At 46.4% G+C, this 24872-nt stretch overlaps 1 protein-coding gene across 3 annotated transcripts in view; it reads right to left on the reverse strand.

The window, feature by feature from the left end:
* Positions 1 to 1712: 1712 nt before the first annotated feature.
* EML6 (EMAP like 6) overlaps positions 1713 to 24872 on the reverse strand; it is a gene marked incomplete at its 5' end in the record, with an annotated part of 331290 nt that continues 308130 nt past the window's right edge. For 2 of the 3 annotated variants that reach the window (XM_079720647.1, XM_079720645.1), the window contains 12 exons: positions 1713 to 2044; positions 3724 to 3824; positions 4223 to 4376; positions 5060 to 5163; positions 6735 to 6897; positions 7342 to 7514; positions 8815 to 9003; positions 10643 to 10757; positions 11400 to 11557; positions 12366 to 12574; positions 23046 to 23219; positions 24229 to 24327. In XM_079720647.1, coding sequence (XP_079576773.1) covers positions 1888 to 2044; positions 3724 to 3824; positions 4223 to 4376; positions 5060 to 5163; positions 6735 to 6897; positions 7342 to 7514; positions 8815 to 9003; positions 10643 to 10757; positions 11400 to 11557; positions 12366 to 12574; positions 23046 to 23219; positions 24229 to 24327 — 1796 coding nt within the window. In that variant the 3' untranslated portion in view covers positions 1713 to 1887. Of the gene's footprint in view, positions 2045 to 3723; positions 3825 to 4222; positions 4377 to 5059; positions 5164 to 6734; positions 6898 to 7341; positions 7515 to 8814; positions 9004 to 10642; positions 10758 to 11399; positions 11558 to 12365; positions 12575 to 23045; positions 23220 to 23584; positions 23606 to 24228; positions 24328 to 24872 lie in introns of all 3 variants that reach the window. The other variant, XM_079720646.1, reaches the window with a different exon arrangement.

Consider the following 24872-nt stretch of genomic DNA (forward strand, 5'->3'; position numbering starts at 1 on the left):
TACTTTCAGAAAGGTTTTAAGCTCAGAGTACAGCCACATTTATTTTGAAAACAAAAAGAACAATTTATTTATTTGACACATACCAAAATGTTTTTAAATATTTTTTTATACTTCTTTGATAATTGAAAATACATGCACCAATATTTTAACACAGAATACAGTGCAGGATTTATGAACATATGTAAAATCATACCATATAAATGTTTATAAATCAGATTTAAGGACTTTTCTTGACACACAGACACTATTGCTTTTTAAATATAGTGTCCATATCCTCATTGATCAATTTATTGTTTTTCACGTGGTTATTCAATGCAGGATCCGATCAGTATGAAAGGTCAGTGGTACAATATAGGCAGACATGGTTATCACTCAGCATCACCAGTCACATGGTTACAGAACACAGAATTAGGGCTGCATAGGGACTCTAACTGTGGGCCCAACAACCTATCAGTGGATTAATGTAAGGCATTAATAAATTGGCATATAAAAATAGCTTAATGAGTGATCTAATCCATTTAGAATGCTGAAGCACTTCTGTGGTAAATGTTTGTTAATCTATTTAATTGAAAATGCTTCGTTTCACCTTTCCTGTAAACTGACAACTGCAAATAGCCAGTGACTCAAGATCCAGAATTTTTTAGTTCACTGACTAGAAGGACTAACCAGTATATGTGCTCAGAGTCCCAATCCCTCACCAGCCTGCCTTCCTGAGCGTGCCGTCAGCCCTTACCGTTGTCAGCGGTCGGCCAGGTGTCAAGTACGATGGAGGTGGTTTAGGATGCCTTCTGGTGTTGCTGGCCAAGTCACAGTCTGTCATCCAGCCAACTCTGAGGAACTCTAAACTAGATGATTTTTTATAATCGTGAGTTGTCAAATATTATTTGGGCTTAGGAATTTGTTTCGCAGAGAGTTCTTAAAAATCCAGACTTGACCTATGTAGTTCACGTGACACAAATCACTGGGGCCAAGTCTACCGCACTCTGGGAGTGGTAAACCCAGGGCAGCCTCAGGTCACCTCAGTTATCACCATTTTAGGTTTAACGAGATAAATCGGCTCACCTTCCTGGACCTACTTGAGCTTTTTTTTTTTTTTTTTTTTTCCCCCTTCTGTAGTAGAAGTTTGTCTTATTTGAAGTGTTTTGGATGTTGTGGGTTTGGCACTCAATATGATGAAAACCGGTTCTACCCACCCACCCTGACTCCTGAATTTAATATTCTTTGCTGCTCAACTTCAAATAGCCACTGTTTCCCAAGCAGGTAACTGATGTCTTTCATTTAGGAAGCCTTGACCTAAATACCTGACCTGGGTGACAGACCAGGAGTCTGCTGAGGGTCCTGTAGCCCTCCTCAGTTTTGACGTTTTAGCACCATATGTAGAAAGGAGACAATCTGTAGGAGGGGAGACAGCAGCCCACACACCTGGAAGCTTTCAAAGGCACTTAGTGGATATAAAACTCTGCAAATGAAACGTTAAAAAATTAAGTGTCTCAACTTGTTTATACATGGCTCATTTGGTTTTGAAAGCTAAATGTGGAGAACAGAGGCTATCAATATTTCTAGTTCAGTGAATCTAACTTAAGCTGTCCTGTTCAACTTCCTTATTTGTAAAAATGAACATTTTTAAAGTATATAGAAACATACTAGCAAAACATCTTTTGTAAAAGTTTTGATGCAAATCAAAAGCTACATATTGGTTAGGGTAACTGAGGCTTTAAATTTTGTCAGTGGGCTACATTGTCAGGATTTCTTTGTCATTGTAGTTAGTACGTATAGTTTTTAGTCTCAGGAACAGAGGCAAGCAGTCTTAACTTGTTAGAACTGACCTTCCTTTTTGGCCTGACGGTTTTGGAGATTCCAGGCGATGGGCGCAGTCACACCACTTCACTAGCACTTGGAGCTTGTACGGCCTGCGGTGTCGTAGGCCTTTCCCAGCAGCTGGCGGCCAGGAGGCACTTCATCACTGCCTCCGCGGTGGCTGGCGGCAGCAGCAGCAATAAAGTAAGAGGACTCTGGCACTTCCAGGCATCGCCACACGAACACGCTGAAAAGGCAGACCAAACAGTCATTTTGCAGTGCTGGACATCATGCTTTTGTCAAGTGACAAAAACCAACTTTGCCAAGTGCTCCGGAGTCAAACCCAGGTGGTGTAGTGAACATTTTGATTTCAATTTCAAAAAACAAACCAGGGATCTTGCCACCAATTAAAGGTCTGTTGCTTTTTTAAAAGGTCTATTGTTTTTTGTTTCGTTTGGCTCTTTCAGCAGCCTGCGTGTCCCTTCTGAACGGGAGGACTTCTGGCAGCCTGACTTCACACTCTCTCTCTTGTTACTACTGAAAAGGTTTTATCAGCTCCACTCGAGTAGGAGAGCCCTTCCTGGTGCTCAGCACAGAGCCAGGGATCGTGGTAGGCTCCCATGACTGCAAAGGCCAAGGGGGCCCTGCACTGGAAAGGTGACATCTAAGCCTTTTTTAGTAATCAAGAGTCCCCTCGTATCTCCTGGGGACGGGTTCGCTTATGTCTCCTGGTGTTGGCCTGTTCACAGTTTGGCGGATGCTGCTTTGAATGGGTGTTTGCGCCCCACAGGGAGCTGCTGTCAGTACTATCTCAAGGGCTGTGCCAGCAGCGGTTGGCACAGCAGCCTGGAGACGGGTGCTCCCAGGCAGGCCATCAGAAAGCATCTTTTGGGGCCATTTTCTACACAGTGCTTTTGGGTAGGAAGTGGGCTGAAATTCTCTTCAGGTGCCTTTTCCACAACCTCACTCAGACCACTAAAAATAAATCTGGAATGCATGCATTTCTTCTTGATCCCCCCCAGGAGTTCTGCCTGGGCTGAACAGAAACCAATATTCACGTTTCGATAAAGCCCTTCAACTACATTAGATGTGGAGAAGCTGAGTGACTTCGAATGACCTCATCCTGTTGCTCCACGCTCCAAATAAGAAACACCCTTGGTGGAGGGACAGGAGAAGGCTGCCTTCTTGGAAATGCTGATGTCATCTCTGGAGCAGGCTGGTAGGGGTCCTTCCAAAAGGCACTGGAAGACCAACCACGCCTCACAGGACAGTGGGCCTGTTTCACAGTGAGCAGTGGTTAAGGTCAGTAGCAGCCCTGGCTCAGGAATCCACATAGCTGGTTGAGGTTCTCCTGCTACTAAATAGCACTGGCCCTAACGGCTTCACCCCTTACCTGATTTCATGTGTATAATCGGGTAACATATGTCCTGCTTGTTTCTCAGGGTGACTGAGGCTCAGTATTACTATTTTTAAACCTCTCTCGGTTGTGGATTAATGATCCATGTTAAGAACTCTGGTGATGAACTGGAAGTTCTGAGTTAAAAGGCCTATGGATCAAGGTCATTCTAACCTCCTGATTATATGCAGTGGACGCCGTGGGCTGTCCAACAGCTCCTACTGGAATCAGTATCTTGGGCCTCTCACCACCTGCCCCTCCAGCCAGCAATGCTCAGAGTAGCTGTTGCATGCCCTTGGCTTCTCACCAATCCCAGGACAGCTCTAGTGGGGACAGAGGCCCATCAAGAATTGGGTTGGGAGTCACCAGAGACTAAAGCTCTTCTACTTGTAAAGTCGTCACTGGATCTCCGGTTCACTGTCCCACCTCAGCCCCTCCACGTGCCCCTGGGAGGAGCTGACACCTGAGGTGGGGACGGGAGGGGATGAAGGCTAGGCCTGGGGTCAGAGCCAGAAGAATCAGGCTGGTACCTGCAGTCGTCTCCTCCAGTGCTGACCACGTACTTGTCGTCATGAGAGAAACGGATGTTTGTCACGTGAGCCGAGTGACCGAAGTAACGCTTATGCTTGGCCTGTGAGCAAAAGTGAATGGAGGTGACTGAGACCCTGTTCCTTCAGCCACCATGGACCACTTCCAGGACTCAGTTCCCCCCTCCTAGGACCTCCCTTCACCCATGGGATGCCCATTGGGTCTGAGCAGCTCTGTGAGCAAGCCCTTCACTGGCTTCCTGCCGCATTCCTGCCCCACTTGTGGCCACTCTGTCCCCCCTCCATCCTCCTGGCTTCCAGGACTTCCCCTCCTGAGGGAGAGGAAAAGGTTAGGTGTTGCCAAGTCTCCCCAGGGCTGTGACAAGATTCCTCTTGTTCTAGATTCTAGATGGCCATGTAGATGTGGCCACGATTTCCAGCAGACTGCAGAAGATCAGCCAGCCTAGAGGCAGCGCAGGGAGTTACTCTAAGGAAAACTCACAAATTTCTCTGTGCATGGGAAATCAAAGAGCTTCACGAGCCCAAAGTCGTCTCCCGTGACAATGTTCAGGCCAGCGTGGGTCACACACGCGCAGTTGACATCAGCCTTGTCTGCGTTTCGTGGCCAGATGCCAATGACTTCGTCTCCCAGAATGCTGTTCCAACAGGAAGAGGTGTGAGACGGGTGGGAAGGCTTCGTGCAGTCAGACACCCTCTCCCAGGAATGAGAGGGGAATTCAGCGTGGTCACGCGGCTCCTCTGGCAGGACGGCACCTGTCCCCTCCCCCTCTGAATACCTGCCCCAGCTCCTACTATTCTCTGCCCCAGTCCCTTTCACCCTAAAAAGAAAAGGTACCTCCATCTTTGATTCTCTCCCTCTTCCCTGCGATGCTTCTGAGTATATGTAGCTTGGGAGAAGTGTGGGGCTCTTCAAGCTCATGGGTTGGTGGCCTCTTTTCCCTTGACTGGCAGGGCCCTGCTGCTTACCCCGCTACCCGGCACTGCCGGCCCTCCCTCTCCCTCCCAGGGATTGGAGGAGGCCTCACTATACCGCAGGGGGTCTGGCCAAGAGCTGGGGGATGGTTTCCCTTTGAACTTGCTAGATAGGGTTGGGGATGAGTAGGACAGATTACACAAAAAGAGGGACTTTGCGTTTCAAAAGCCCAGGTCAGACCAAAGCCAGCGGCCCAGACTGGGAGCAAGAGGCCTCCCGCCCTGACCCCGCAAAGGAAAGAGCTCTGTCTCTGAGCTGCTTCCCAGCCACACACAAACTTGGAGGCTGAGGCTGGGACGAGAGTCTCCCTTGTGACCTTTTCCTCCAGAGTTTTCCTCCAGTCACCTTGTCCAGGAGGCCCAGGTGATCTTCTCAATGACCGTGGCTTCAGTGACCTGCTTCCCCAGGGGGACCTCATGCACCTGGCGCTTGTAGGCTCCTGTTGACACCTGCAAGTGGGAAGCAGCCAGGCCTATCAGCTTTCTTTCCCGTCCAAAGGACTCCCCTTTGGGTGTATTGCTTCCCAACCTCTGCATCCCCAGGACTTTTCACCAAACCCAAGCTCAGCTCCAGGCTGCAAAGCCTGTGGTCAGCCCGCGGCAAAGTTCACACAAGCAGGGCATTTTCCCCTCCGTTTTCTTGCTATTTTCCAAAGTCCTAAGGCAGCGGTTCTCCAAGTGCGGCTCTTGACCGGCAGCGTCAGCCTCAGCTGGACACTGGTTAGAGATGCACATTCTTGGGCCCCACCCTAGACCTACCCAGTCGGACAACCTGAGGGCGGGGCCCAGCAGGCTTTCACAAAGCCTCCAGGTGATTCTGGTGCGCGCTTACGTTTGGGAACCCCTGTTCTCAGAGAACCAAGGTCCTATGCAACAGAGCTGAGGCAAGTCTTATGGACGGCAGCTGACAGAGATGATTTCTGAAGTATTAGGACCTGATCCTGGCTTCTCTGGGAAACTTCTAGAGGCAATTGACCATTTTCCAACCAATGGCCGCTGCCTCCATCACTAGCCCCCTCCCTCCCTGGGGTGCTAGACCAGCCACCCCAGATTTCCCTGCTGTACAGGGATGAGCCGAGATCTTTCCCACATCAGGGCCTTCATGCAGAAGGCCTGGAACCATGTTCCCGCCTCCCTTGGGTGGCTGACTCCTACACACCCTGCAGACCGCAGCTTAAACAGCACTGTACGGAGAGGATGTCAGTGCATCTATTTAACAGTCAGTGCCTGTTAGATGCTCCCGCAGGGCACTGTACTTTTCCTTCTCGGCACATAATCACGATTTGTAGTTATAGGTGTATTTTGTGATGATTTGTTTAATGCTCGTCTTGTCCACGACAAGGCAAGCTCCAGGAGAGCAGGGACCAGGCCCATTTTATACACCCAAAAGCCTGGCGTAGCGCCTGGTTCAGTCCACACTTGATGAGTGAAGCGTCCTCTCTCCTTTCACAAAGACTACCCGACTCCAGGCTGGCTCACAAATGCATAACATTTGTTCAAAGTGCTGGAGAAATCATTGTTCTATTTTCAGCTCTAAGTGCCAAGAGTGGGAGCCCTCTCGATCCCTCCCTGCTTGTCAGTCTCCCCGGGGGCCAGTGATGGGCTCTCACTCCAGGCTGACTGTCTGGAGTCTGAGTCCCAAGTTGGAGGGACCACACTACCCATGGGATGTGGAATTGAGATGAGTAAGTGTAAGAAGCAACACAGGCTTCCGTGCAGCCCCAGAGAACTAGGAATTAGGAAGCTTTGAAGGGGTGGTGGTAAGAGGAGGATCAAGATGATTAGGGCTTGTTTCCTGCTTTCCTACTGAAGAATAAGTACTATTTTAAGTTCTATTCGACTTTCTTAAGTTCTCTAAGCCTCTGTTTCTTCATTTATAAAATAGGAGGGAAACTAACAGTACTTAAACAGTTCCAGTGAACACATTTCCTGACACAGAGGAAGCACTGATTTCATAAAAGCCATTGTTTGTAATACTATTATTAATGGTTACCCCAGATATCAGTAAAGCCAAAGCATACCTGGATGTATTTGCCATCTGCGGAAAAATCCATCTGAATGACAAAGCTCGGGATATCTTTGCAGTAGCCGATGCGGTTCAGACTTGTGCCCTGAGTGAGGTCATAGAAGTCAACTGTGTGTCCAGAAGAACCAACAGCTAAGAATCTGCTGTCTGGGCTGATTCTAGAAAAAGCAATCCAAGAGCACAGTCCGTGAGGGGGGCTGTGTAGGGCCGGCCAGGCACGAGGTCTGCTCTGGGACAGGCCTCCCAAGCTCAAAGGCAATTAGATCACACGTCATGATTCGCGTGTGGTTAGCTTTTCCTAAAGTCTATGGAATTTGACAGCTTCTCTGGATCAAACCCCCCGTAAGTAAGTAAATGGACGTGTGCAGTCTTTTGTAGAAGGCCTTTTATGAGAAGTTTTTACCACACTCTCATGGAAATTAGCAAAGACATGTCTGAGAAGTAACGTGTGAGAGGGTCTCCTTCCATAGTTGGCTCACTGAAAAGGGACCCTCTCACAAGTGAGCTCTTCATTCCAGCCATGACCCTCCTGGAATGGGAAGCATGGGAGGGAGAATGAATGCCCGCCTTTCTCCTCCCTGCCCAGACTGCCTGCTAGGTACCTGATATCTTGGATAGCAGATTTCCGGTCTCGTTTCTTCCCCCAAACTTTCAGGCTGTTCACCAACAAGACGACAAACTCTCCATTCTTCATGCCAATGGCCACCATCTCCCCGTCAGGGCTGTAGGCTGCACACCTGGCCGCGTGGCCCAGGTTCACCTTGTTTAGCAGCTTCTACATCGACACAAAGTAATACCACCTGAGCCCTTGGCCGCCTCAGCTGGTCTCCAGGGGAAATCCTGCACCCAGGCCAGAGCAGCCAGGCTGCCTCTAGGGAGGCTCCAAACCTCTTGCTTCTAATAGTAAGTGTCCCTGAGTGGCTGAGGGGGGCAGCAGGTTTTGACTGAGCAGCTGGAGAGACAACACGGTTTAGGACAGAGGTTGGCGAACTTTTTCTGTGAATGGTTTGAGAGTAAATATTTTTAGGCTTTGGAGTCCATATGGTCTCTCACAACCAGTCAGCTCTACCAGTGAAGCACAAAGGCAGCCATGGACACCAACATAAACAAAAAGCATGGCTTACTTTGCAGAAACGGGCAGCAGGCAGACTTGACCCTTGGGCTGCAGCTTGCTGACCTCTTGCTCGGGGGAAGAGTTTGAGCTTCAGCATGTGTGAGTTCAGATCCCAGATCCTGGCTCTGTCCCTAGCTGGGTGTGTTTGGGTAAGTTACTGCCCCGTTTTCCCATGTGTAGAGAATCAATATTAGTATTGGTCTTGCAAGGTGTTGTAAGCATTAACGATAGCATATATGAAGCACCGGGTATGTAGTGGCTGTTAATAAACATAATCATTATGAACTAAGGAGTATAACCACCACACTTAGCCTTCTCCATGTCTGTTCTATGATCCTTACACTGAAAATATGACTGAAACATTTACTAGCCATTTTGTAATGAAACCAAGTATGTTAATTATTAGAACTTAAGTACTTGTTTTACTATCAGCTAAGACTTGGTAATATTAATCTCTTTTCCCCCCAGATTTCCTATTTGACATTTTTACTCCAGACAAGTTATTTTTTTGAATTTTTTTGTATTTTTAAATTGTTTTTCCAAATGCTAAGAGAAACCTTGTTGGGATTTTGATTGAAATGTTCCATTTGGGAACATTTGACATTTTAAATCATTTTTAGTCTTCCCATCCAGGGAAGACATGATTTATCTCTTTGTTTTTTAGTTTTGTGGGTTCTTTCATGACAAGAGAATAATCATTCTCAATTATATTATTCCTGTACTATAAATATTCATAGATGGATATACAGCTAAAATACATATATATATAGGCTGGGTGTGTGTGAACAGGACTTCTTTCATTATCAGTCCCTCTAACTTAATTGCTGCCCTGTGGCCGATCTCCCACCCAGCCCCATCCCCCCTCCTGGCCTGACCCTGGCCGAACCTCCCCTCGCCCAGGGCTGTCACTGCTCTGAGGCCCACATGGGGCATCCGAGCCTGTGCAGTGTCCGCCCCTGACCTTGTCAGCCAGGTCCCAGATTCGGGCTGTGCCGTCGTTACTGGCAGAGATGAAGATGTCCTTGGAGGGGTGTGTGGCCAGGCCCCAGATCTCCCCTTCCATGTGTCCATCAATCAGGATGTTGGAAGCAGCATTTTTTTCACCAACTTCAATGATTTCTCCATCCTTGGTTCCCACTAAAATCTTTCCCTGTTGTAATCAAAACACTATTAGAAGAAAGAAAAGCACTACAGGATCCCACTCATATGAAGTACCTAGAATACTCAGATTCACAGAGACAAAGTAGAATGGTGGTTTCCAGGGGCTGGGGAGATGGGGCAAAGGGAGTTATTGTTTATTAGACACCGAGCCTCCGTTTCACAAGATGAAAAATGTTCTGGGGAGGGGTGGTAGTGATAGTTGCATAACTATGTGAATGAATTTAATACCACTGAATTGTACACTTAAAAATGGTTATATGGGGGCTCCCTTGGTGGCGCAGTGGTTGAGAGTCCACCTGCCGATGCAGGGGATGTGGGTTCGTGCCCCGGTCCGGGAAGATCCCACATGCCGCAGAGCGGCTGGGCCCGTGAGCCATGGCCGCTGAGCCTTCGCGTCTGGAGCCTGTGCTCCGCAACGGGAGAGGCCACAACAGTGAGAGGCCCGAGTACCGCAAAAAAAAAAAAAAAAAAAACACTATTAGAGTAACTTGGGAAAGTGCCTTTGCTGGCACCGGTATTAAAATAGGAAGAGCCAAGAAGTGTTTTGTTCTTAGCCACTGATTTGCCATCCTAAGCGAGCCCCTCACTTGGCCTGTACTCCCTCCGCCACCTTGGGGAGAGTTCCACCAGAGCCCTCCACCATCTCGCCTCTGCTGAACGGTCCAGTGACTGCAAGCTCACTGCAGAGCAGGGCAGCCAGCTCCTCCTCCTGGACAGCCCAAACTCTTCCTAAGTCCTTCCTCGCACTGAACAAAATCCACCTCCAGGTGACTTCTAGGTTCTGGGCCTCATTCTGCCTTCATCTCCTGTATGTCTAATTACCCTTCCGGATGACTGTTGTGTATCTATTTAAAAACAAAATTCCCAATTTCCAATTATGTAGACTCCAAGTCAGGTTTGCCTTTTTAGTGGAGAGCATCTAGAAAGCAAATTCTTAGACTGATACCAATTCCAAAATATAAATACAAGGTATTAAATAGAGGCTAAGAGATTTGTTTTCAAGTGCTTCAGAATCTCCTGGGGAATTAAAAATAAAGAAGAAGAAAAGGAAAACACACATCAAGGTCAAGGCCCCACTCCCGAGATTCTGACTTGGCGGCTCTGGATATGAGCCTGGATAACCATGATTAAAAGACAAAAACAAAACTCCACAGTTGTGTGTGATATTTAGCTCAGGTACAACTTGAAAACCAATGGCTTTGAGTCAGACAGTTTGGCAGTCCTTCCCCTTCCCGGCTGCATACCTTGGGCATGGGTAATATCCCTGTGCCTAAAATAACATTGTCTATAATAACAGCAGCTAACATCTACTGACTGTGGCCATGTGCCAGGCATAATGAAAGATGCTGTGCATGTATGATGCATGCAGTCCTCACAACAACCCGTGTGCTGGACACAGAAAGGCTAAGCAACACAGCCAAGGTCACACAGCCAGTTCTACTGGGTGAGTCACACTCTGCACCCAGATCTGTCTGATTGTGCTAAGCTGCTTCCCCTCTGCACTAAGTCACACTCGGGAGGCTTGTTCTAAGGACTCAACCACTCAGCACAGGGCAAGTGTCCGGCTGGGAAGGTGCTGGACGAATTCTGGGTGCCGCTGGCAAAGGCCCGCCCCACCCGGTGCTCACTTTGCCACGGCACACGGAGCGCACACACTCCACCAGCTGCCCCGTCTCCAGTTGGAAGGCCCGGCAGCGCTTCATCTCCTGGTCCCACAGTTTCACAGCACCTCCTTCTTTGGTCCTGAAAAAGATCAAGAACTTAGCACGTTAGCCCTCATCCTAAGACCGCCCAGGATCCTCCGCTGCCCTCTCTCCCTGTCATCTCCTCAAGGTCCCATCCCCTCATCCCCAGGCCCAGCAGGACAGACCCTCTGGGGTGGCCCCTTTCATAAGCCCTGCTGATGAGCTACCAGAACCCCTTGAACTTGCAGATTTCCTAGACTGCTTTCAAATGCCACCACCGTGGAAGGAAGGAGAATCAAAATCAAACCATGTTTTTGTTAGATCGAATGACGAAGAGAAATGTTTCTCCTATTTTGCAGCTTGGCTTTCACGTGGTCTGCACTGGACATCCCCCCTCTTCTCACCCCTCCTGCCTCCTCCCAAAGAGCCACTGACAGTAACACCTAATGGACAGCAGAGTCACCTGGTCTGTTCGAGAACACCTCTCCGGTTTTTCAACTACCAAGGCACCACCTCTCTGACCCTTACTTCTGAAGGTTCTGACCCAGGGCCCTCTGGGAGAGACGGAAGACTCATCTCCGTGATGCAGAAAAGACAGGAGAGTGAAAATCTGCATTTTCTCCAAGTTGGAGATGCTTCTGTCAGTTTCTCCCAAGACAATCCAAAAAGACCTGGTGTTCCCAGAGGAGCTCGGGCTTACGGCCGCTCTTTTCCACCGGTCACTATGAGCCCGTCCCGAAGGGTCGTGTACATTGTGAAGACGGGGCCTGTGTGAGCCTTGGCCACCAGCCGGACAAGGAAGTGGTCCTTCCACACGTAGACGTCGCCGTTGATGGCACCCGTGAAAGTGAGGTTGTTCTGTAAACAAAGGGACACCTTCCACACCAGGACACTTCCTGCAGCCCTCGAGAGGGTTCCCTCCCAGCCACCCACTCCACTGCTAAGGCACCAGAGCCGGAGAAACATAAACACACTCAAATTGACCTTCTGTGACAAGGGAAGGTGAAAGAATTCTCAAAAGAGCATATGGTAAGGAAATCATCTAGCTTTGCGGTGTTAGTTTTGGGAACAGTTGATTTCCCCACTGAGCACAGCTCCGCTTTTTAATGCACTTCCATTCTGTGAGCAGCCTCAGGTGACTGCAGGGAAGGGCGGGACCCCAGTCTTTGAGGAGACTTTCCTGGCCTCATCTACAAGGAAGGTAAACCCACACCTGGAGGACCAAGAGTTGGCTGTGTTCCAAAATTTCCCCAGGGGGAGCCTGTGTTGGCTGAGGGCAGCCCACAGCCTGTGTAAGAGTGTCAGGGGATTTATGGCACAAGAGGACTGGGGGGAAAGGGATGCTGTCCAGTGGTGGAAATGTCCCTCAGCCTCTGTGGCCATCTAGCCTAGTCAGACAGGCCTGCAAGTCAATCTGGCTCTGGAATAATGAAACTCCAGCCCTGGGTCGGGGTCCTGCTTTTTTCTGATTAACATTTTGAGGGGGAAAATACAGTCAACTCACCCATCTGTGCTAAGGAAACAAAATAGTGGTTGCAAATAATCCAGTAAAGGAGATCTGTGGAAATGGCTTCCTTGCTGTTCACAGCTTCTAGGATATACCCTGCCCCCCATGCCCATGCCCAGGGGTTCAGGGTCCCGTCAGGAAGCTTCTGCTGAAACTCACAGCACCGAAGGCCACGGAGAGCATCGTCTGCATCTTGGCAGCCTCCATGGACCCGATGACCCCTTTCTTATAAAGCAGGGCACTGCCTGCCAGGGTCCAGAACTTCATGTGCTTGACTCCGACAGACACAAACTGCGTGTCTGAGTCAGGGCGAAACTCCACCACGAATATGCGCTCCAGGTGGCCCCCTCGGCTAGCAACCTTGGCACCTGCGTGGGTGAAAGAGTCTGGTGAGGTGGGTCCTACGCTCCCGGGCCAGGCAGGGGAGCTGCAGCCCAGGACAGAGGGCTCTCTGTCCCAGCAAGGCCCAGGGCACACTTCTGGTTCCTTCTTCAGCCGCCTCCTCCCACCTTCAGACACTACTCCCCGGGTGGGAAAGAGACCTTGTCTGGGAAATTTCCAGAGCAGCAGGTGCTGCTAACAAAACCCCCAACCTAACTCTACCCTGTCCCCACAAGCCACGAGCCACATCCAGGCATCTGGGAACAGAGGAGGAAAGGATGGCCCAGGAGACAGAAGTTTCCAGATACGAGAAAAGGGCAAAACAGCTTAAGGGCATCCCCTGCCTTGCCACCTCCAACAGGATTCACCCCACAGGAAGCCGCAGCCTCCCCACAGCACCACTGGAGACACATTCTTTCAGACTGTTGTTGTTTTTCTCCCAAATTCCTCTGCTTTTAATTTCTTTAAAAAGTTCCCCAAATCCCTTTTTCTTTCATGGTTTTTAGGTTTCAAATGCTTACCTTTTATATTACTAGTTCTTTCCCTCAACCTCATTTATTTGTTTTTGATTTCTGTCCTGAGTTTTATTTAACCTTTGCCTTAATGAGATCTCAGCTCCACCATTTATCTGCACAACAGTTTTGGAAAAATTATTTTAACCTCTCTGTGCCTCAGTTTCCTCATCTGTAAATTGGGGGATAATAATAGTTCCCACTTTATAAGGTGTTGTGACAATTAAAAGAATTGATAAAAGGGAAGCCCTTAGAACAGGCTTGGTGCAGTGAGGGTTCTGTAAGCAGTAACTACAGTTAGTTATTTTTATTGCTCTTTTACCTCCTTTTAAAATCTCTGAGCTTCTAGTCTTATCCCATCTATTTTTATCTCATCATTATTTTCCAGTCCTTGAATTTTTAATTTATTTTTTTAACATCTATATTGGAGTATAATTGCTTTACATTATTGTGTTAGTTTCTGCTGTATAACAAAGTGAATCAGCTATATGTATATATATATCCCCATATCCCCTCCCTCTTGCGTCTCCCTCCCAACCTCCCTATCCCACCCCTCTAGGTTGTCTCAAAGCACCGAGCTGATCTCCCTGTGCTATGCAGCTGCTTCCCACTAGCTATATACACTACCAAATGTAAAATAAATAAGTCCATGCCACCCTCTCACTTCTTCCCACCTTACCTTTCCCTCTCCCCAGGTCCTCAAGTCCATTCTCTACATATGAGTCTTTACTCCGGTCTTGCCCTTAGGTTCTTCAGAACCATGTGGTTTTTTTTTTTAGATTCCATATATATGTGTTAGCATACAATATTTGTTTTTCTCTTTCTGACTTACTTCACTCTGTATGACACACTCCAGATCCAGCCACCTCACTACAAATAACTCAATTTCGTTTCTTTTTATGGTTGAGTAATATTCCACTGTATACATGTGCCACATCTTCTTTATCCATTCATCTGTCGATGGACACTTAGGTTGCTTCCATGTCCTGGCTATTGTAAATAGTGCTGCAATGAACATTGTGGTACATGACTCTTTTTGAATTATGGTTTTCTCAGGGTACATGCCCAGTAGTGGGACTCCTGGGTCGCATGGTAGTTCTATTTTTAGTTTTTTAAGGAACCTCCATACTGTTTTCAATAGTGGCTGTATCAATTTACATTCCCACCAACAGTACAAGAGGGTTCCCTTTTCTCCACACCCTCTCCAGCATTTATTGTTTGTACATTTTTTTGATGATGGCCATTCTTACTGGTGTGAGGTGATACCTCATTGTAGTTTTGATTTGCATTTCTCTAATGATTAATGATGTTGAGCATCCTTTCATGTGTTTGTTGGCCATTTGTATATCTTCTTTGGAGAAATGTCTATTTAGGTCTTCTGCCCATTTTTGGATTGGGTTGTTTTTTTGATATTGAGCTGCATGAGCTGCTTGTAAATTTTGGAGATTAATCCTCTGTCAGTTGCTTCATTTGCAAATATTTTCTCACATTCTGAGGGTTGTCTTTTCATCTTGTTTATGGTTTCCTTTGCTGTGCAAAAGCTTTTAAGTTTCATTAGGTCCCATTTGTTTATTTTGGTTTTTATTTCCATTTCTCTAGGAGGTGGGTCAAAAAGGATCTTGTGATTTATATCATAGAGCGTTCTGCCTATGTTTTCCTCTAAGAGTTTTATGATGTCTGGCCTTACATTTAGGTCTATAATCAATTTTGAGTTTATTTTTGTTTATGGTGTTAGGGACTGTGTTAATTTCATTCTTTTACATGTAGCTGTCCAGTTTTCCCAGGACCACTTATTGAAGAGGCTGTCTTTTCTCCATTGTATATTCTTGCCTCCTTTATCAAAAATAAGGTGACCATACGTGTGTGGGTTTATCTCTGGGCTTTCAATCCTGTTCCATTGATCTATATTTCTGTTTTTTGTGCCAGTACTATACTGTCTTGATTACTGCAGCTTTGTAGTATAGTCTGAAGTCAGGGAGCCTGATTCCTCTGGCTCCATTTTTCTTTCTCAAGATTGCTTTAGCTATTTGGAGTCTTTTGTGTTTCCATACAAATTGTGAAATTTTTTGTTCTAGTTCTGTGAAAAATGCCATTGGTAGCTTGATAGGGATTGCATTGAATCTGTAGATTGCTTTGTGTAGTATAGTCATTTTCACAGTATTGATTCTTCCAATCCAAGAACATGGTATATCTCTCCATCTGTTTGTATTATCTTTAATTTCCTTCATCAGTGTTTTATAGTTTTCAGCATACAGGTCTTTTGTCTCCTTAGGTAGGTTTATTCCTAGGTATTTTATTCTTTTTTGTTGCAATGGTAAATGGGAGTGTTTCCTTCATTTCTCTTTCAGATATTTCATCATTAGTGTATAGGAATGCAAGAGATTTCTGTGCATTGATTTTGTATCCTGCTACTTTGCCAAATTCCTTGATTAGCTCTAGTAGTTTTCTGGTAGCATCTTTAGGATTCTCTATGTATAGTATCATGTCATCTGCAAACCGTGACAGCTTTACTCCTTCTTTTCCGATTCGGATTCCTTTTATTTCCTTTTCCTCTCTGATTCCTGTGGCTAAAACTTCCAAAACTATGTTGAATAATAGTGGTGAGAGTGGGCAACCTTGTCTTCTTCCTGATCTTAGTGGAAATGGTTTCAGTTTTTCACCATTGAGAATTATGTTGGCTCTGGGTTTGTCATATATAGCCTTTATTATGTTAAGTTCTCTCTATGCCTACTTTCTGGAGAGTTTTTATCATAAATGGGTGTTGAATTTTGTCAAAAGCTCTTCCTGCATCTACTGAGATGATCATATGGTTTTTCCCCTTCAATTTGTCAATATGGTTTATCACATATATGGATTTGCCTATATTGAAGAAACCTTGCATTCCTGGGATAAACCCCACTTGATCATGGTGTATGATCCTTTTAGTGTGCTGCTGCATTCTGTTTGCTAGTATTTTGTTGAAGATTTTTGCATCTATGTTCATCAGTGGTATTGGCCTGTAGTTTTCTTTCTTTTTAACATCTTTGGTTTTGGTATCATGGTGATTATGGCCTTGTAGAATGTGTTTGGGAGTATTCCTCCCTCTGCTATATTTTGGAAGAGTTTGAGAAGGATGGGTGTTAGCTCTTCTCTAAATGTTTGATAGAATTCGCCTGTGAAGCCATCTGGTCCTGGGCTTTTGTTTGTTGGAAGATTTTTTTTTTTTTTTTTTTTTTTTTTTTTTTTTTTTTTTTTTTTTGTGGTATGCGGGCCTCTCACTGCTGTGGCCTCTCCCGTTGCGGAGCACAGGCTCCGGACGCGCAGGCTCAGCAGCCATGGCCCACGGGCCCAGCCGCTCCGCGGCATACGGGATCCTCCCAGACCGGGGCACGAACCCGCATCCCCTGCATCGGCAGGCGGACCCTCAACCACTGCGCCACCAGGGAGGCCCTGTTGGAAGATTTTTAATCACAGTTTCAATTTCAGTGCTTGTGATTGGTCTCTTCATATTTTCTATTTCTTCCTGATTCAGTCTTGGCAGATTGTGCTTTTCTAACAATTTGTCCATTTTTTCCAGGTTGTCCATTTTATTGGCATAGAGTTGCTTGTAGTAATCTCTCATGATCTTTTGTATTTCTTCAGTGCCAGTTGTTACTTCTCCTTTTTCATTTCTAATTCTGTTGATTTGAGTCTTCTCCCTTTTTTTCTTGATGAGTCTGGCTAATGGTTTATCAATTTTGTTTATCTTCTCAAAAAACCAGCTTTTAGTTTTTTGATCTTTGTTATCGTTTCCTTCATTTCTTTTTCACTTATTTCTGATCTGATCTTTATGATTTCTTTCCTTCTGCTAACTTTGGGGTTTTTTTTGTTCTTCTTTCTCTAATTGCTTTAGGTGTAAGGTTAGGTTGTTTATTTGAGATGTTTCTTGTTTGTTGTGGTAGGATTGTATTGCTATAAACTTCCCTCTTAGAACTGCTTTTGCTGCATCCCATAGGTTTTGGGTTGTTGTGTTTTCATTGTCATTTGTTTCTAGGTATTTTTTGATTTCCTTGTTGATTTCTTCAGTGATCTCTTGGTTATTTAGTAGTGTATTGTATAGCCTCCATGTGTTTTTTTTTTTACAGTTTTTTTCCTGTAATTGATATCTAGTCTCATAGTTTTATAGTCAGAAAAGATACTTGATATGATTTCAAATTTCTTAAATTCACCAAGGCTTCATCTGTGACCCAAGATATGATCTATCCTGGAGAATGTTCCATAAAAACTTGAGAAGAAAGTGTTTTCTGTTGTTTTTGGATGGCATGTCCTATAAATATCAGTGAAGTCCATCTTGTTTAATGTGTCATTTAAAGCTTGTGTTTCCTTATTTATTTTCATTTTGGTTGACCTGTCCATTGGTGAAAGTGGGGTGTTAAATTTCCCTACTATAATTGTGTTACTGTCGATTTCCTCTTTTATGGCTGCTAGGATTTGCCTTATGTATTGAGGTGCTTCTACATCGGGTGCATAAATATTAAAAATTTTATATCTTCTTCTTGGATTGATCCCTTGATCATTACGTAATGTCCTTCTTTGTCTCTGGTAGTATTCTTTATTTTAAAGTCTATTTTGTCTGATAAGAGTATTGCTACTCCGTCTTTCATTGACTTCCATTTGCATGGAATATCTTTTTCCATCCCCTCACTTTCAGTCTGTATGTGTCCCTAGGTCTGAAGTGGGTCTCTTGTAGACAGCATATATATGGGTCTTGTTTTTGTATCCATTCAGCCAGTCTATGACTTCTGGTTGGAGCACTTAATCCATTTACATTTAAGGTAATTATGAATACGTATGTTCCTATTACCATTTTATTAATTCTTTTGGGTTTGTTATGGTACGTCTTTTCTTTTTCTTGTGTTTCCTGCCTAGAGAAGTTCCTTTAGCATTTGTTGTAAAGCTGGTTCAGTGGTGCTGAATTCTCTTAGCTTTTGCTTGTCTGTAAAGGCTTTAATTCTCTGTCGAATCTGAATGAGATCCTTGCTGGATAATCTTGGTTGTAGGTTTTTCCCTTTCATCACTTTAAATATGTCCTGACACTCCCTTCTGGCTTGCAGAGTTTCTGCTGAAAGATCAGCTGTTAACCTTATGGGGATTCCCTTGTATGTTATCTGTTGCTTTTCCCTTGCTGTTTTTAATATTTTTTTTATATTTAATTTTTGACAGTTTGATTAATATGTGTCTTGGCGTGTTTCTCCTTGGATTTATCCTGTATGGGACTCTCTGTGCTTCCTGGACTTGATTTACTATTCCCTTTCCCATATTAGGGAAGTTTTCAACTATAATCTCTTCAAATATTTTCTCAGTCCCTTTTTTTTCTCTTCTTCTTCTGGGACCCCTATAATTCAAATGTTGGTGCATATAGTGTTGTCCCAGAGGTCTCTGAGACTGTCCTCAATTCTTTTTATTCTTTTTTCTTTATTCTGCTCTGCAGTAGTTATTTCCAGTATTTTATATTCCAGGTCACTTATCCATTCTTGTGTCTGTTATTCTGCTATTGATTCCTTCTAGAGAATTTTTAATTTCATTTATTGTGTTTTTCATCATTGTTTGTTTGCTCTTTAGTTCTTCTAGGTCCTTGTTAAACGTTTCTTGTATTTTCTCCATTCCATTTCCAAGATTTTGGATATCTTCACTATCATTACTCTCAATTCTTTTTCAGGTAGACTGCCTATTTCCTCTTCATTTGTTTGGTCTGGTAGGTTTTTTTTTTTTTTTTTTTTTTTTTTTTGCGGTACGCGGGCCTCTCACTGTTGTGGCTTCTCCCGTTGTGGAGCACAGGCCCCGGATGCGCAGGCTCAGCAGCCACGGCTCACAGGCCCAGCCGCTCCGCAGCATGTGGCAACTTCCCAGACCGGGGCACGAACCCGTGTCCCTTGCTTCGGCTGGCGGACTCTCAACCACTGCGCCACCAGGGAAGACCGGTCTGGTAGGTTTTTACCTTGCTCCTTCATCTGCTGCGTATTTCTCTGTCTTCTCATTTTGCTTAACTTACTGTGTTTGGGGTCTCCTTTTCGCAGGCTGAAAGTTCTTAGTTCCTGTTGTTTTTGGTGTCTGTCCCCAGTGGGTAAGGTTGGTTCAGTGGGTTGTGTAGGCTTCCTGGTAGAGGGGACTGGTGCCTGTGTTCTGGCGGATGAGGCTGGATCTTATCTTTCTGGTGGGTAGGACCGAGTCTGGTGGCGTGTTTTGGCGTGTCTGTGAACTTATTATGATTTTAGTCTCTCTGCTAATGGGTGGGGTTGTGTTCCTGTCTTACTAGTTGTTTGGCATGGGGTGTCCATCACTGGAGCTTGCTGGTTGTTGTGTGGAGCTGGGTCTTAGTGTTGAGACGGAGATCTCTGGGAGAGCTCTTGCCGATTGATATTATGTGGAGCTGGGAGGTGGAGCAATGTCCTGAACTCGGCTCTCCCACTACTGAGGCTCAGGCCTGACACCCAGCCAGAGCATCAAGACCCTGTCAGCCACACGGCTCAGAAGAAAAGGGAGAAAGAAAGGAAGAAAGGAAGAAAGAAAGAAAGAAAGAAAAAAGTAAAATAAAATAAAATCGTTATTAAAATTAAAAAATTATTAAAACAAAAAAGTAATAAAAAGAAGAGAGCAAGCAAGCCAATAAACAAATCTATCAATGATAGTAAGCTCTAAATACTAAACTAAGATAAACATAAAACCAGAAACAAATTATATGCAGAAAGCAAACCTCAAGTCTACAGTTGCTCCCAAAGTCCACCACCTCATATTTGGGATGATTCATTGTCTATTCAGGTATTCCACAGATGCAGGGTACATCAAGTTGATTGTGGAGATTTAATCTGCTGCTCCTGAGGCTGCCGGGAGAGATTTTCCTTTCTCTTCTTTGTTCGCATAGCTCCTGGGCTTCAGCTTTGGATTTGGCCCCACCTCTGTGTGTAGGTTGCCTGAGGGCATCTGTTCATTGCTCAGACAGGACGGGGTTAAAGTAATAGCTGATTAGGGGGCTCTGGCTCACTCAGGCGGGGGTGGGGGGTGGTGGGGGGTGGGGTGGGGAGGGAGGGGTACGGATTCAGGGCGAGCCTGGGGCAGCAGAGGCCAGCTTGACGTTGCTACAGCCTGAGGCGCGCCGTGTGTTCTCCTGGGGAAGTTGTTCCTGGATCACGGGACCCTGGCAGTGGTGGGTTGCACAAGCTCCCGGGAGTGGAGGTGTGGATAGTGACCTGTGCTTGCAAACAGGCTTCTTGGTGGCTGCAGCAGCCGCCTTAGCGTCTCATGCCCGTCTCTGGGGTCTGCACTGATAGCCGCGGCTCGTGCCCGTCTCTGGAGCTCGTTTAGGCGGTGCTCTGAATCCCCTCTCCTCGTGCACCACAAAACAATGGTCTCTTGCCTCTTCGGCAGCTCCAGACTTTTTCCCGGACTCCCTCCTGGCTAGCCGTGGCGCACTAGCCCCCTTCAGGCTGTGTTCACGCCGCCAACCCCAGTCCTCTCCCTGGGATCCGACCGAAGCCGGAGCCTCAGCTCCCAGCCCCCGCCCGCCCTGGCAGGTGAGCAGACAAGCCTCTCGGGCTGGTGAGTGTTGGTCGGCACCAATCCTCTGTGCAGGAGTCTTTCTGCTTTGCCCTCCACACCCCTGTTGCTGTGCTCTCCTCCGTGGCTCCAACGCTTCTCCGCCGCCGCTCCATCTCCACCCGCGAAGGGGCTTCCTAGTGTGTGGAAGCGTTTCTTCCTTCACAGCTCCCTCCCACTGGTGCAGGTCCTGTCCCTATTCTTTTGTCTCTGTTTTTTCTTTTTTCTTTTGCCCTACCCAGGTACGTGGGGAGTTTCTTGCCTTTTGGGAGGTCTGAGGTCTTCTGCCAGCGTTCAGTAGGTGTTCTGTAGGAGCTGTTCCACATATAGATGTATTTCTGATGTATTTGCGGGGAGGAAGGTGATCTCCATGTCTTACTCCTCTGCCATCTTGAAGGTCCTCCCTTGAGTTTTTAATGTTAATTTTAAACTTCTTTTCTTTCCATTTTCTTCTTATTCTTAATGTCTTAATTCCAACTTCCTCTTAATCAATCTCCCTATATTATTTATTCACATATTTTTTTCTTCCCCTCTTCCTCATCACTTGTATTTACTTACTTTTAAATAGCTATTAGAGTAGTGGTGGGTTCTTAACATGGCTGGGCCTGTAGCCAGCCCTCAGACACTCCCTCCTGGAATCCCTTCCCAGGAATGGCTGGGGAGATCCTCAGGTTACCTCTCGGGGCAGTAATTCTCTCCCTGCAGATGGAATGCCTGACTTACTGGAACAGATTCCTCACTACCTAGGGCTCAGAGCTTTTAAAAACCATGGTCCCCAAGGATACTATAAACTAATTTAAAAAACAAACAACAGACTGGAAGAAAACATGTGTGATGCTTTAAAAGACAATCAGTAAAGAGCTACAAAGCATAAGCAAAAGACAACCCTCCCACCCACAGTAGAAAAAGGATTTGAACAGCTGAACTGCAGAAGAAGCAATGTAAGTGGCCAATAAAGAGATAGAAAGAGGATTAATTTCAGCAATCACGGGGAAAATACAAAATAAATAACATGCACATTTCTTCTAATCCACTGTTTGCTTTTGCCTTGTTTTAATCTCATGGACACTTCTAATTGTGAAGATGCCTGTCTCCCTCTTTGCACTGGCTTCCAGGTTGCTCAGAACAAATTTCATACAAGTATCTAGGACCTGACAACATGCATTTTATATATTAAGCTCATTTTTAAATTCCATTTAATTTTGTTTCACACACACACAGACACACACACACACCCAAGGGTTCCACAAGATAATTTGTTAAAGACAAATGAGAAATGAATAATATGCTCTCCAATGATAACAAAGAATGGATATAAACCTCCCTCAAAACCACATTATTTATCTGTAAGCAGGACTTGAAGTGAAGGCAAAAACCACAAATAATCAGCTCAGAAGAGCTGCTGGTTGGTGTCAGGCTATGAGACATTATCACTGACTTAGAACCCTTCCATACAGACACATGCTGGTTCCAACAAGATAATGGGAGAAAATTACCAAAGGGAAGACTTCTCTTTTTCCTGGGAGCTTATTTAAAAGTCCTGGCTCCACCAATCCACTTGGGAAGTCAGAAGGGGCCCTAGGTGAGCAAGAGACAAGGCAGGGACAGGTACTGTGCTGGGGCAGGTACTGTGCCTGAGATCATGCACAGATCTCCCTCTGAGATCATGGGACTCGAGAAGCCCTGGATTGGAGAAGTGCTTCCTCTGTGCCTGCCTGGCTTAGCATGCCCCAGATACAGGCAGCCCGGCTGGAGACAGACCTCATTAATGTCTTAACTAACTGGATCCGCTTTTACCACCCTGAGAATATACATGGAAGATTGCATATATTTGATTCAAAGAAGACCGTAAATTTAGTAGCAGCCTGTGTGCGGGCACATATTGGGGGAGGACAAGATAGAGATCTTGTCACATTCAATGTAAGCCTTAATTATAAGATGAATCCCCATTTCAAAAATGTTAATAAAAAGAGTTTCTAAGACTATGCTGATAAAACCCCATCCCAGTTCCTATAAGAAGGCAATCAGGGTGACAAAGCTGCAGCAGGATCCAGGGCTCCACCAGACACACAAGGAAGTTTGGATAGGAAAGTGATTAGGACAGAAATGGTGGAGGCTGCTGCCTCCTGTCTGAGGAGGGAGCCAGCCAGCACTGAGCCACTTTCCCAAAGTGCCCGAAGACCCTTCACTGACCAGCTCAGGACTCCAGAGGCCATGGGGTCCAGGGATGCAGTGGCAGCTGATGAGCAGCTTCTCTAGGATCCCAAGAGCCCTGGTTTCTGCCGATGCGGCAGCAGTGCCTATGGTGGGCCGTGGAGTGAGGCAGATCTAGGTTGGAGCCCAGCCCATGCCACAAACAAGCCTCCCAGAGGGACAAAAAGCCCGCTTCCCTTACCCTCCTGCCAGCGCCAGACGGTGATGGTGTGCTCGGGGTCCACGCCCACTGACACCAGCAGCTTCCCGGTTGCGCTGAAGTTGATGTAATTCACCCCCTTCGAGTGGAAGCACCGCAGCACGGAGAGGGTGTGTTTGGTCATGGCGTCCCACACGTGGATGGAAGGTGTTGCTCCTGAATGTGGGAGGTATGACGAAGAGCTAAGGCTGGGGAATGGTGGAGCCGAGGCAATGCTGACGCTCACCTAAAAGCCGCTTTAGGACAGGTATTCGGGGCGTTACAGTGACGGGGGCTAAGAGACCTATGGCCTGGCCTGGCTGGAGGTGAGAGACAACGGGAAACATCTGCTGTGCTTTCAGAGGCAGAGACCTAAGGGTGTTTATGTCCAACACACACACTCGAGGTGGAGTTTACACAAAGGAAACTGGTGAGGTCAATGATTTGTATCTGCAACTCAGCCAGGTATAATCAGCAAACGAGGTACATCGACATGGTTTTGCTGTGCAGATTCAAACTACTCACGGATGGAACAGCCTTACCTGGGGTCTCCGTAATATCACCTGCATTGGATGAACAATGGCAATGAGGAAGCGTCAAGGGAAAACAATAGCTAAAATAAGTCATGTTTCTAAGAGTGAAGCACTTAACACCAGTATCAGAAAGTTCCAAATTAAATTTTAAAATGGGCATGGGTTCCATGAAAACAAGCAGGAAGATATGTTTGGAAAAATTGCCTTTGAAATGACAGAGTTAAAAGAAAACAACCACCACTCTTCACAAATGTGAATCAGTTCACATTTGTCACGGGCATTTTCCTAGGGTGAGAAGAGCCAGGCACACATATTGGAATCTACCCTTGCCAAGCGCAACCTCCAGGCTTCAGATGTGGGGCTCTTCACTTGACACCTGGGCTCTGAAAAATTATTCTCACAAGTCCCCAGGGATGGGGGCCACCCGTTTATTTGGATGATGAGGCTCTGGTCTGACTTAACGGTCCTTCAGGTCACCAATCACTGGTTGTGTCAACTCAGGCGACATAGATACATTCAGGGCTCAAAAAATCAAGAGTGACATCAAGAAAGGGTGGATACCAATGACCTGCCCGCTGCCTCCCCAGTAACTGCTGCTAAGTCAACGTCTCTGCTCAGCTGGGAGAGCCTCGGCGGCTGCAGGACCCTCCTACCTATCTGGCTGGTGGCCACCACGTTTCTGTACTTGGGGTGCTGGTTCACCGTGAGGCAGAGGATGTCATCCGTGTGCTCCAGGTAGAAGCTCTGGCTCCCTAGGAGAGACGGGGCAGGGTGAGCAGGGGCCTGAAAGAGCTCTTGGGGCAACCCCAAAGCTTTGTGTGAGTCTCTGGAAAGGCCTTGTAGAAGCGAGAGCTTAAAGTGCCGAACTCTCACTTTTGGAATCATCCTTAGGGAGACAGGAGATCCTTTTTTACATTGACGCGTTCTGTCCCAGGATCGGGAGGAGAGCTGGTGTCTGTTATCTAATCCGTATCTAACACACAAGTTCCACTTCAATCCTCCTGCATCCTGGGTGGCGCCACAGCACAGCCCAAGTGCACAGGCTTCCAGAGTCCAGAATGGTTCCTCCTCCTGCAGCCCAGGACCCACGGCTTCTCAGTGTCTCTTCCTCTGGGCAGGGCAGGGAGGGGGCACCTGGAGATAGCGCTTTGCTGAGCAAAATGGCACCACGGACTCATTGGAAAGGGAAGACTAAACAGCAGAATACTTAGGAAATCCCTTTTAATCATCTTTATCTATCAAAGTGCTAATCTCCTGGGTGCCTGGATAGCACAGGTGATGGCTTCACCCCCCTGAA

Source organism: Hyperoodon ampullatus, assembly GCF_949752795.1.
Source record: "Hyperoodon ampullatus genome assembly, chromosome: 15".
In the NCBI taxonomy this organism is placed as follows: Eukaryota; Metazoa; Chordata; class Mammalia; order Artiodactyla; family Ziphiidae; genus Hyperoodon; species Hyperoodon ampullatus.